Source organism: Primulina eburnea, chromosome 18 (assembly GCF_022965805.1).
Source record: "Primulina eburnea isolate SZY01 chromosome 18, ASM2296580v1, whole genome shotgun sequence".
NCBI classification, from domain to species: Eukaryota; Viridiplantae; Streptophyta; class Magnoliopsida; order Lamiales; family Gesneriaceae; genus Primulina; species Primulina eburnea.
In genome coordinates, this window is record NC_133118.1 from 6,007,410 (window position 1) to 6,021,693 (window position 14,284).

A 14,284-nucleotide genomic window follows, 5' to 3' on the forward strand; every position below is an offset into this window, starting at 1 on the left:
ATTATGTGATATGCTAGATAGTACGTCGGAGCCACGTCAATTTCAAGAGTTGCCTCATCCTCATCATAATCAAGAATCATCCCATTCACATCATTTTGAAGAGTCGTCTCATCCACATTGGGAGTTCAATAATGATGCAGGAACTTCTCAGGCTACAGATTACCATGCTTCTTCAACACAGGTTCACACACACGAGGATCATGGTTTCCAAACTCCGAATGACGCATATATTCCTTCTTTCACGGATATGCTTACAGGTGGATATGGATGGAACGCAGATCAGATGAATCCAAATTATAACGTATCACCAATTCCATTTCCAAGATATTCAGATATTTGGTGTATGAGAACACCAAACAACGAATTCAGAGGCACTGTGAATGATGATGATTCAGACGAAGAAGAAGAAAATATAAACGAAGAAGAAGTAATTGAAGAAAATGTAAATGATGTCGCTCCGGGTCATGTTGGTTTATTGAGACGTAAAGGAAAATGAGTAAAACGTCGACCTCATTGTGGTACTGGAGGATGTTTGTAGATCGAATATTGTTGTATACTTTGTATTAGTATTGTATTCTACTTTTAAATTAAGTAAATCGTTCAACATTTAGTTTGTATTACTTGTATGGTTTCAGACTACATATTAATTGTAATATTCGAAACAGTAATGTTGGTTTTTCTCTTTTTTGGTGAAACTATATACATGCATTAATAAATAACATATGTCATATATAAAATACAAAAGCAATAAAAGAACATAAGTGTTGCATAAATCGGACACAACATTCCATTAAACAAAAGTAGGAACACATTAGTTTCAAACATAATTTTGTGTTCACATACAATGTACATATAGCCTCGAATATTAAAAGTAACATCATCATTGAGCATTGCCAATATGAGTTATAATCCTGCAAAAATTATTAGATATGAATTAGTAAACAAAAAGATATTAAAATAAATATATGAAATAATGCACATTACCATACGATTGCCATGAAACACAGAAAAGATGTTATTCTCTTGCTGAATTTTCTCTTTGACGACGTTGTCTCTCTCGAACCGTTGGCTGGTCCATTTCATTTCGAATTCTGGTCGTCCTACTTCTCCCTGATCTTCTTCTTTCACGTCGAACTGGATTGTGGCGTAGCTCGAATACTGGTGTATCCCAATAGTGATCATCTTGAACAGCATGAAATCTTCCTTCATATGTGTTTATGTATTCGCTAATCCGGAACCATGGCTGCACAAATGTCGTAGGATCTAACCCAAAGTGTTTTGCCGTACAAATTGCATGAGAACAGGGAATTCCGAAGATTGTCCACTTTCCACAAGAGCATTCACATGTTGTTAGTGTGACAACTTGGACATGTTTGCCTCGCCCTAGACGTACCCCGGTTGTCACAGTAGCCTGCTTTGCTCTTATCTCGATCCGACTCACGCTATGTTCGTTGGATCTGACAGACCATTTCTCATATTTATGCAACACATAGTCAGGCCAAGGTTGGTTGTTCTGCATCATACGTTGACATTTTGTGATGCGGTTTATAAAATACTCCGCACATCTTTGGAAAGTCATCTTAACTATTGCTGTAATCGGAAGACGACGAGCACCCTTGAGTACACCATTAAGACACTCAGAAATATTTGTTGTCATCATGCCAAAGCGCCAACCACCATCATGTGCAAGAGTCCACTTATGTTTATCAATTTCAGACAAATATTTGTATGCATTTGGTTGCTTGTTCTTAATTTCGTTCATTATATCGTCAAATTTTCGAACCTGGTGTTGTGATCCTGCTTGCCAACAAAGGTCTTTCAGATGAACGTTTTTGAAGTGCGTGTTGAAATTAGAGCAAACATGTCTCAGGCAAAACCGATGTACACCGTACGGAGGATTGAACTGAGGTATTCCCTCGACAGCTCCAATGATGGCCCGATGTCTATCAGAGATAATGCAAACTCCTGGTAGGCCATTAATAACATGCACACACAAAAGGTCTAAAAACCATTTCCACGAATCATAACTCTCTTCATCCACGAGTGCAAAAGCCAGGGGTAATATCTGATTGTTGGCATCCAAACCTGCAGCAATAAGCATCTTGTGCTTATACTTCGTATATAAATGAGTGCCATCAATGCTGATAATTTTACGGCAATATCGGAACCCATCTACACATGGTCGAAAGGCCCAAAAAACATAGTTTAAAACTTTTATTGATGGGTTGTTTGTTGGAAAATGTCTCCACTCAACGATTGTTCCGGGATTGAACTTCATAAGAGCACCCATGTATGTTGGCAAAATGCGAACCGAACTCTCCCATGTGCCATACACGTTTTCAACAGCACGCTTCAAACTGTACCATGCCTTGGCATACGAAATTTCATAACCATATTTGTCTTTGATAAGTTGCTGAACAAATTTAATCTCACAAGATGGATCACAATGCACAATACCAATAAGATTCGAGGCGATCATGTTTTTGTCTAGGTTTTTGTGGTCAATCCCAACATGGCTAGAAACACATGTGTGTCGATCACCATATTTAGTGATCTTAAAATAACCCAAATTTGCTTTCAAACAAGCTCGGAGGCCCCATCCACAATCCATGCTCGATGATCGATTCTTGCACCGAACTTTCCATAAAGTCGGTGTGCTCTCAACAACACGATATTCACGCCTTACACATCTAACAGAAAAGTCTTTAACAGCTGCAATCAATTCTTTTTTGCTTCTAAAGACCATGTTTTTATGTAATTCTCCTTTCTCCGGATTATAAAAGACCGTCTGTGACCCAGATGACACACCTACAGAATCAGGACATTGTTCTTCATACACAGCACTAAAAAATTGTGGCATCTCATAAATATTAGAAACATCAAGTGGAACTATGTCTGAAGTTGCGCCATGTAATTGCTCACTAACATTTTCGAACGCGTCCTCGTTACCCTCCTCGTCTGAATCATCACCCACTGGTGTGTCAGGCTCGCTGTCACTCTCTAGACTTTCCAGTAATGCAGAATCAGCAAACATTTGACGTGATGTTTCATCATCTGTTGCCACTACAACGACTCCACGAGCCAAACTTGATGCATTAGAATTCACGTTCGGCCAACAATTATTATCTTTATTTGTGCATCCAATAATATATTGATCCCAGTCCCCAATATTATTGTCCATGGAAGAATAAGGTGGATCAACATTTTCATTGTAAGTAGCAGACGAAGTGCCACCTGACTGATCAAATCCTATCATACTTAGACCTTGGGTAATACATGGAATGTACGACTCAACAACATTTGTTACTACATTATCTTCAATGGCCTCACATTCAATATACAACTCTATGCACTGCACATCGGAACCAGGACCAAACATAAATTGTAAAGTATCATCGTCAAGGACAACATGAACTTCTACTGAACGCGACTTGTCCATATACGAATATTTGGTTGAAAGGTTCAACCTATATTTTCTAGGATCGATATCTAACTTCCGATGAACTATTTCAATCAAATCGCATAATGACATAGATCTAGATATACGAATTAACTTCACCCCTTTATTACTATAATTGACTGTTCCATGTCTTACGATAACATCACCGCCAATATATAAAATGGCTGAAATTGTATCCATGCCTGCATTTAAATTTATGTAAAAAAAAATTTCAATTTAAAGAAAAACATTTCTAGTATTAACATTTCAAATAAAATTCATATGTCTAAAAAATTATATTATACACAAACTAAAGACATCAAACAATGTCATAATATTGTTTTACATAAATATCACGTACACATATAATTGTAAATAAAAAATACAATAAAGATGTATATAAAAATATCACTTTAATATTTTTATATTCGTAGGATAAATATTGAAGCACATAATCCACAACAACTTTCTACTTATCGTGGTCTATATCATAACTTTCCAATCTACCACAAAAATAATTATGAACGATTTGTACGAAAAATATTAAAAAGTTCGTAACATTGAAATTCATAAATTTTATGAGATATAAACCAGGAAAATACGATGAATTATAAATATTAACAATATAATATATATATATATATATATATATATATATATATATATATATATATATATACATATATGTGTGTGTGTGTGTATATATATAATATATATAATAAATTGTTTATACATCATGATTTAATATACATAAATATTACGCACACATATATTTTATAAACAAGATATAAAAAAAAATTATGTTTATCAATGATCATAAATATTTTTGAAATATATAATTAGGTTCGTTCAATAAAAAATAATAGAAGTATTTATCTAATAAGATTTAATTTATGAAATTATGATATATACCTAGAAAAAGATGTCCTTTATCGTGAACAAATCTTTCGTTCGTCGTTCAATCTACAACAAAAAATAATTATGAATATAAATTATTTGTATGAAAATTATTTTTTGATCGATGTAATTTTCAAAACAAAAATTGATATATCATATTTGAAAAATTAGCGATATACCTCAATCAGTCTGGATGCCAAATATTTCTTCACTCCTTAAATTCACCGACGGAACCACAACTCGGGAAAGAATATTTATTATCAGATGCAAAACAAGAAAGATGCAAAACAAGAAAAATAACTTCAGATATATATAGAGAAACAATACATGAATTCTTTATTGCCTATATTTTAAAAAAAATTAAAGAAAACTCGTGATTCAAATAAATACAAAAACATTAATAATTGACGATATTCATGTCGATATTTATGTCGAAATTGAAAGACATGATAAGATAAGACCACATATCAATTCATATATAACGACAATAGATCAAATCGATACAGTTTCGTCGGTTTCTATTAGCAACCAATAATTACACAAAAAACAAATTTATTTTATTATTTAAATTCGCCCGCAACTGTAATAGGCGGGGCAAACATAATAAAATAATTTAAATTCTACCCCGCCCCTCTTACGTAGGCGGGCAATATTTTAAAAATAAAATTAATTAAAACTCTCCCCCGCCACATCCACAGGCGGGGGAGAATAGAATTAATTAAAACTCTCCCCCGCCACCCCACAGGCGGGGGAGAATAGAATTAATTAAAAACAATTACTCCCCCCCCATTTGGAAGGGCGGGGGAGTACAAGTTTTCTTTTTTTTTTTTTTTTTTTATTTTTTACAATATTTTTATAAATCTTACAAAAGTACGTTAGATTGATAAACGAGATTCAAAAGTACGGTAATTTGATAAAAGACCCGTCTTTAAGAAGGAGTCTTCTTTATCTGATATTCCTGTTGCGAAAGAATTCTCGGATGTATTTCCCGATGAGATTCCTGATTTTCCTCCTCATCGAGAAGTTGAGTTTAGTATTGATCTTGTGCCGGGGACTGCTCCCATATCTAAAGCTCCTTATCGCATGGCACCATTGGAATTGAAAGAATTGAAAGAACAATTACAGGATCTTCTCGATAAGAGATATATTCTTCGAGTGTATCACCTTGGGGAGCTCCAATCTTATTTGTTCGAAAGAAAGATGGTACTATGCGAATGTGTATCGATTATAGGCAATTGAATCGGGCTACTGTGAAAAATAAGTACCCACTTCCTCGTATTGATTGATTTATTTGATCCGCTTCAGGGTACTTCTGTATACTCGAAGATTTATCTTCGATCTGGATATCATCAAGTACGTGTTCGAGAGGAAGATGTGCCTAAGACTACTTTTCGTACGAGGTATGGACATTATGAATTTTTGGTTATGCCTTTTGGTCTCACGAATGATCCTGATTTTTTTATGGATCTAATGAATCGTGTCTTTCGAGATTATCTTGACCGATTCGTTATTGTATTTATTGATGATATTCTTATCTATTCTAAATCGAAAAAGGAGCATGCTGAACATCTGAGACTGGTGCTTCAAACTCTTCGTACTAGTAATTTATATGCTAAATTGTCCAAATGAGAATTCTGGATGGACAAAGTGGTATTTTTAGGCCACGTCATTTCGAGACATGGCCTATTTGTTGATCCTGCTAAGGTTGAAGCCGTATTGAATTGGCCGAGACCTACGAATGTTCCTGAGATCCGTAGCTTCATGGGTTTAGCGGGATATTATCGTCGTTTTATTAAAGGATTTTCGAAAATAGCTAAACCTATTACTCAACTAACACAGAAGAATCAGCGATTCATTTGGTCAGATGAATTTGAAGCTAGTTTTCTTGAATTGAAGACGAGATTAACCACAACACCTGTGCTTACTATTCCCTCAGGTACCGAAGGATTTGTGGTGTGTACAGATGCGTCTGGTAAAGGTTTGGGCTGTGTTCGGATGCAACATGGCAAAGTGGTTGCTTATGCGTCTCGTCAATTGAAATCTCATGAAATACGTCATCCTGTTCATGATCATGAATTGGCCGCCATTATGTTTGCTTTGAAGTTTTGGCGCCATTACTTGTATGGAGAAAAGTTTGTTATCTATTCGGACCATAAGAGTCTGAAATATCTCTTTTCTCAATCTGATTTGAATATGAGGCAACGCAGGTGGATGGATCTCCTGAAGGATTTTGATTGTGAGATTCAATATCACCATGGATCGGTGAATGTTACTGCGGATGCCCCGAGCCGTAAAGTTCATGATTCTGTAGCTTCTGTCAGTGTCGCCAAAGTACACGAGGATATATGTACTTCTGGCTGGACTTTTCACTCGAATTGAAATTCTGTCACTGTCTCAACATTGCAAATTGAGTCGAATTTGATATCGAAAATATGAAAAGCCCGACGAAACGATGCTCAGATCCAAAAGTCAAAAGAACTTATATCTGCTAGACATCAGTCTGGATTTCAGATTTCTTCTGATGGTTCTTTACGACTTAATGGTCGGCTGGTAGTTACTGATGATTCTGATTTGAAATCTGCCCTTCTTCGAGAAGCACATTGTAGCAAATACAGTATTCACCCTGGAGGTCGGAAGATGTATTTGACATTGAGACCTCAATTCTGGTGGAGACGTATGAAGAAGGACATTGCTGAGTTTATTTCTAAATGCTTGGTCTGCCAGCAAGTGAAAGACAAGAGAATGAAACCTGGAGGTTTACTCCATAGTCTCGAAATTCCAAAGTGGAATTGAAAACATATTGCTATGGATTTTGTGACTCATTTACCTCGTTCGCCCAAGGGCTGTGATGCTATTTGGGTTATTATTTATCGGCTTTCGAAATCTGCACATTTTATTCCGTATGAACGGACTTATCCTTATAAAAGAATGGTCCGTTTATACATTGAAAATATTGTGAGACTGCATGGTGTGCCAGTCTCAATTGTATCTGATCGTGATCCCAGGTTTGCTTCTAAATTCTGGGGTAGTTTTCAGGAGGCAATGGGTACGCGTTTGGCTATGAGTACTGCTTATCACCCTCAAACTGATGGCCAAACTGAGCGTACGATTCAGACTTTAGAGGATATGTTACGTGCGATTGTGATGGATTTCAGGATGGGATAGCAAGATGCCTTACCATTGGTTGAATTTTCTTATAATAATAGCTTTCAGACGAGTATCGGTATGGCACCATTTGAAGCTCTATATAGGAGACGATGTAGATCACCGTTATTCTGGGATGAAATTGGTGAGAGACAATTGACTGGACCTGAAATGATACAGGAAATGAACGATAAGTTTCAGTTAATTCGACAGCGGATGAAAGCTGTTCAAGATCATCAAACGAGTTATGCGAACAAAAAAAAAGACGACCCTTAGAATTCCAGAAAGGTGATAAAGTGTTTTTGAAAATATCTCCCTTTAGAAGCACTGTTCGATTTGGCATGCGAGGGAAATTATCTCCTCGATATGTTGGTCCATACGAGATTCTTGATCGAGTTGGTGATCTTGCTTATCGATTGGCATTGCCACCAGCTCTATCTGCCATTCACGATGTGTTTCATGTTTCTATGTTGAGGAAATATGAACCGAATCCATCACATGTACTTGCACCTGATGAGGTTGAACTTGATCCTTCTCTTTCCTATGTCGAACAACCTCTTCGTATTATGCATCGAAAGGAAAAGATATTGCGAAATAAACCAATTCCTCTAGTTCGAGTGCAATGGACACAACATGGTGTTGAAGAATCAACGTGGGATTTGGAAACAAAAATTTTAGTTTTGATATGTACTATAACTGGTGACATATATATGTTTGCCAATGTTATGTATATAGAAATGTTTGAGATTTCGAGGACGAAATTTTTTAAGTTGGGGAGAAATGTGATACCCCGAAGATAAAATAGCTTCGATGGCATTTTGGTAAATAAGTTAAAAAATATTCAATTTATTTTGATAGTATTTTCGTAAATAAGTTGAAAAATAATGAATTAATTTTAAGAGCAAAATGGTAAATAGTGATATATCTTTATCATATGAAGTCCAAATGATTTGATATTTGAATATAACGTAGAAAACTCAAAGATATAGAATTTTCATGTTTTGAGTTTTGGAAAATTTGATCGTTTGACTGGTCCGAAGAAATATACCGATGTTAAAATGTTAAATATTATATTATATTATTATATTATATATATAATAATATAATATAATATTTAAAAAAATAAAAATAAATAAAAAAAGGAGATAAATATGCCAACTACGTTGAATTGAATTCAACATACAGTTTCGATGGAGGAGCTGTGAGAGAGAGAAGAGGAAATATTATTTTTGTTTTCTTTTCGATTGTACGACTCATCGGTTTATCCAATCGACGAATCGAATTTAAATCTGGGATCGTTGACACGAGGTTTTCGATTTGAGGTATAAATTTTATATTTTTGGTGATGTTTGAAATTCGTCGATTTCTGGAATAAATCGGATAAATTGTTAAATCATAATGGAATTGAAGATTGTTGAATAGTGTATGATTTTAACGAATAAGAGATGATTATAGTGATGTTATTTTGAATTATTCCTAATTTATTATAATTAGAGAATTTTAATTGTTGGATTGAGATTGAAGAATTATTTGTCAGTTATTATTAATTCTGATAAATATAAGTGGTAGAATAACCGACAAGAAACTAAGTTTGAAGTCGGAATTGAATTATGCTATGATTTGAATTTGATATGAAATTTCAAAGTTTCAAAAGATATTTGAAATTTATGTTGATAATTTTGAATGATGTTATTGATTGGAATGAGTATGTTATTGATGTAGATAAAGTATTATACCGATATCTTCAAGCTACATCAACTGGAAACGAAGAATCGAGGTATGTTGCGACCGGGTAACATACGACATGTATCTGTATTATATAATATATGTTGGATTGGTTTGATTGATTGGAACGAGAATATGTGTCTATATGCCTTATTTGTTGATTGATGTGGCATACATGACATTGAGATTGAGATATCGATGTATAAAAAAAATGTTTTATTAACACACATCGTTTAATGCATACATTGATACATGACATGCACGTTGAGCTATGATCCTTGGATACCCTGATATGATTTGATTGGATTCTGGGGTTTGTGAACACAATTTCTATGTTGGTATTATATGACCCGTAAAGGATGGAAAATTGTGGCCCCGATGATTGGATATGAGATTTGGGATTTGATGGTGCTTTGTCGACGCTATCATACGAGTATCCCTTATTGATGTCGGTGTGCCAGCTTGAGCATTGATTTGATAGCGATTCGTTTGATTCTGACATGTGCTCAGTGGATGGGCATATTACCTGATACCTCAACGACATACATGCATTGCATATTATATATCATTCTTTAGATACTTGTGGTATATATGATGGTTGTTCCATACGGAGATTTGCTCACCCCCAAGTGGGGCTGTTGTTGTCTTTGTGTGTGGACAATGGCAGGTACTCCAGGATATCAGGAGATAGGAGAGGGTGCTTCTGGAGGGAGTCACAGTTTGAGTTGAGGTTTATATTTTGTTCCCAGTATATATGTATATGTATCTATATACCGGGGCATGTCCCGAGGATATGAGTTGTTTGTATGTGATTGTTTTGATTATGTGTGGGCGTGTTTTATAATATGAAATTAAATACTATTTTTAGTATTCAAATTAAAGAAGAGATAATTTGGGCTCATCGTAAAGAAAATTTACGTTTTCCGCTTTAATTAATTAACCCTAATCAGATTGCATTGTAATAACGGTTAGGAGCTAAGGGCCCCACATAATGTCACACAATTATTTCCAAATATATATATGAAAAACCGATATAGAAAGAGCGCAATCGAAAATTCCTTAACATGGAGGAATCAGAAATTTGTTTTTCCACAACAGGATCACTAGATGTGAGGCTATGAAGTCCGATGAAGACCCCTGAATTGGAAAAGGCTTCGATAAACCTCTCACAGTACAATGCACAGAGATGCATTGCTAGCGATATCATCTAAATATGTGCTCCACAGGGTCATCATAAAATCGAAGATGAAGGCGATCAAACAGAAAATGTTATGCACTTAGGATGAAAGTTGAACAAGCATATTATCATCTTTTATTTTTCTTGTTTCACTTTTATAAGCACTTTCGATTGTAATCCCAACGTTCTGAAGGTCAACTAAATTGTTTTGTTCTCCGAGTAATCGCTTTATTTTGCTTTGCGAACTCTCCTTTACGATGCTTAACTAAAATGTCATATAAATGTTAAGTTATAAAATGTTATATATGCATCAGAGGCCAAAGTCCCACAAGAAAGTTAAAATGTGGACTTTTTAATGGTAACCAATAAAATTAAGTCTCAAGATATCTCACCACCCAAAAAGTGAGTCCAAGACTTCCCTTTGAGACAAAATCTTGGGAAACTGATCCACTCTCAAATACTACTCATTATGCATTACAGTATTATTCATGAATCAATAATAAGAAACAATCACGACAAGAAGTTATATCGACTAAAAGAAATGTAGCATGTCAATGCATAAGTCAGAATGACTATAAAAAAGAGAAACTGATAAAAGAATATTATTTCCTCAACAAAATAATTTACCGACTATGGAAAAGTCTAACAATATCACTACAAGAAAAAACCAAAACAACAACGCACATACGACAACAGTTTTTACTAAAACCGTTGTCTTTTGCTTAAAAAACGCACATACGACACCGGTTTTCACTAAAATCGTTGTTAAAAAGCATACGACATATGAACCGTTGTCTTTGAGCGTGTTTTTTTTGGACAATCGAAAACCATTGTCGATTGGCGTGTTTTTTGGACAAATAACAACGGTTTGGAGAAACTGTTGCCATATTTAGCAACGATTTTGCTGAAACCGTCGCTAAAATGAAACCGTCGCTAATTTAAAAATAGCTACGGTTTTACTTAAAGCCGTCGCTTAATTTAGCGACGGTTTTACGTAAAACCGTCACATGTTTTAAATTAGCGATGGTTTCAACCGTCACTAATTTTAGCGGCGGTTTCAGAAAAACCGTGTACATATAGCGACGGTTGTGAACAAAACCGTCGCATATTTAAAATATGCGATGGTTTTGCAATTACCGTCGCTATTAGCGACAATTTAACCAAAAAACGTCGCAAATTGTCTATAAATATCCGTACTTTCGGTCCATTTTCCTCCACACCACTTTACAACACTTAAAATTTCTCTCTCTTATACGATTTATCACTTGACAACACTTAAAAATTCTCTCTTACACGATTTTAGTTTCGATTTAGGGTAAATTTTTTCGCTTTAATTTTTGGTAAATTTTTAAGTGTTAGTTAAGTTCATGAATATTGTTAGCATAATCAAATTGTAAATTTTTTTTAGATTTGTTAAATTATTAAAAGTAATTTTTTTTTATTTTACTGAAAATATTAGCGACGGAAATCATGAAAAAACCGTCGCTTTTGCCATAAAGTCCTTCGCTAATTTTATTTGAGGTTAAAAAGTGCGCTAAAAAACAACGGTGTAGCAACAATTTCGAGCGAGACAACGGTTTTTCACTGTTGTTGTAACTTTAATTTGCTAACTTGTAGCTACAACAACAGTGAAAAACCGTTGTCTTTGAGCGATCTTTTTAACCACAGAAGCTTTAACAACATTTTTCAAGATATACGACAACGATTTTCACCGTTGTCGGATGTCTTTTTTCTTGTAGTGTATCCAAACTACCAATGTAATAAGCTACCCAGTCAATACCATCTACAAGGTCTAGAATACTGGACTTAGTCATCATAATTAATTTTCAGCGACGAAGCCAGCCTTCCTCTCAAGACTAATTTTTTCCAAGATATGTATTTTCCATCACCCCTGCTCACTAGTGTCATGAGCATGGGGCCTATGATGGGTTATAAATTCAATTTTATTATTTGGCCCACTTTATCTCATTTTCTTATATTTGAGCTCCCTAATTTTTAGAAAATACATGTGAACTGTTTACTATCCTGAGCATCAGAGTATCTACATCGGACAATCCCCGACACGTATATCGTTTGTTCATGATGTAGGTGTAGGAGTACAAGTCCAACATAATAAATAATTAAAGTTTTTATGGGCTTTGATTAAATTAATTAAACTAGTTGGACTAGCCCAATTAATAAATCAAGCTCATTAATGTTAATTATGTAATTAAGATATTATTTAATTATAAATAAACATAAAAGTTACGTGAGCCTCCACTCAAAAACAAGAAATCGACAACCCCTTTTGAAAAGTAATATTGTTGTGCCATCTCTCAATTTTCTCTCATAAGCACAATCTCTTTCACATTCTCTAGTGCAATTTGAAAGAGAAACATACTATCTAGTCGTGTACTTGATAGGAGGATTTCTTCGAAGAAAGTTCGTAGGAAATCAACAAGAGCTAATCCGTTTTTATACTGGATTAGTTGGAGTCAACTGATTTATTCACCAAAGGTATAATTTTCTAAACATCCTATGAATGTTTCTGTTAAAATCATACGAGCGCCCAAAGCAAAACATATTTTGATTGTCAAAATATTTAAAAAATTTTAAAACTTCCGCTGCGTTTGAGCGTCTAGAAAACCAGGTCCAACAGTGGTATCAGAGCCAGGTTTTCTGAATCGTATGATTTTAGTATCATAAAAATTATTTTTTCCATAAATTTTTTAAAAAAAAAAAATTATTTGGGGCTTCCCAGAACTGTTCCGGGCAGCGCACTGTGCGCGCAGTGCCGCGCGCGCAGTGCGGAGCGTCCGCACAGCGCGCGGTGGCTACGCGCGCGCCCGTTCCGCTGTGCGGAGAGTCTGCACAGCGCGCGACGGCTGCACGCATGGTGTGCCGCCGCGCTGCGCGCGATTCGCGCGCGCCACGTGCAGGAACCCTACTGCTGCCCGAAACGTTCGGGCAGCGGGGTGAGCGGCTGTCTGGGAGTGTCTCGGGAACCGTTCTGGATGATGGACTTGAATTGTTTGGGCCTAGGGAGCAATTTTCTGATTTTTCAAATTTTTGGATAAAATTGATATGTTTGAAAATTGGTTCAATTTTTTATTTTAGAAAATTGATTTTTTTAGAAAATAATAATTTTATTGTAAAATAAATAACTAGAATGTGATTTTAATTATTTATGGTAAAAATGAGTTTTACAAAAAATCCATTATTATTGAAGGATGATCGAGAGCCTTGACCAATGTGTTAGGTGTATGTTAGGATATTTTAATGTTTTATTCGTTTTTAATATTTGTGGGCCTGGTTTATGGCCCTTTCCCACCCATGAGATGTATCTCTTATGTGCCATGGCTATTTAAATGTAATTATTAGAAATAGTGGGAGATCAAGACTGGAAGATGGTGGGCCCGATGAACGAGATGAAGACATGTAAAATATTGGAAGCTCTTGTAATAGTTGCATTTGCATCCCTGCATTCACCTAGGTTTTGGACCTGGATCCATGTATGGCTCACATGGATCTAATAGTGTTGGCGATCGATCATCCTTATTAATAGATGAATGTCATATTATGATATATGTGATATATAGTAGTATGCATGTATGTATATTATTATATAATATAATTGCATGAATCCGGCAAACATACAAACTCGTGGCACGCGATTTTTAAATTAAAATGATGAGACAATTTTAAAATTAAAATCCCTCATTTTGAATATGATTCAAAATTTATATCAAATCGAAAAAGTAAAAATGAAAAGAGTTTAATTTTTCCTTGCCTTCCATCAACCGTTGTTGCATGTTGATCGCTACCCGCGGACAGTGTCTGGCTCATATTATTGGGGAGGCCTGAACGCCGGAAAGCTGTGACTTCCATCAGACATATGATGTGAATTGAGTGGAACTCCCATG

At 35.2% G+C, this 14,284-nt stretch overlaps 1 protein-coding gene and 1 long non-coding RNA gene across 2 annotated transcripts; both read right to left on the reverse strand.

Moving 5' to 3' along the window:
• Positions 1-994: 994 nt before the first annotated feature.
• LOC140819790 (uncharacterized) lies at positions 995-4,805 on the reverse strand. The gene is made up of 3 exons (XR_012115272.1): positions 4,516-4,805; positions 4,352-4,402; positions 995-1,134 (listed from the first exon to the last, which is right to left on the reverse strand). It is a non-coding gene; the product is annotated as an uncharacterized lncRNA (long non-coding RNA).
• LOC140820121 (uncharacterized) lies at positions 1,216-3,056 on the reverse strand. Its single transcript, XM_073180444.1, has 2 exons — positions 1,394-3,056; positions 1,216-1,263 (listed from the first exon to the last, which is right to left on the reverse strand). The coding sequence occupies exons 1-2, from the start codon at positions 3,032-3,034 to the stop codon at positions 1,216-1,218; spliced, it is 1,689 nt and encodes a 562-aa protein (XP_073036545.1). The 5' UTR covers positions 3,035-3,056.
• Positions 4,806-14,284: the final 9,479 nt, after the last annotated feature.

Bases quoted from the DNA above. Each gene is read 5' to 3' on its own strand.
- LOC140820121 (XM_073180444.1), bottom strand. From the start codon at position 3,034: ATGTTTGCTGATTCTGCATTACTGGAAAGTCTAGAGAGTGACAGCGAG. The intron at 1,264-1,393 runs GTACGTCTAGGG...ACTTTGGGTTAG, and splicing joins AGGCTACTGTGACAACCGGG to ATCCTACGACATTTGTGCAG.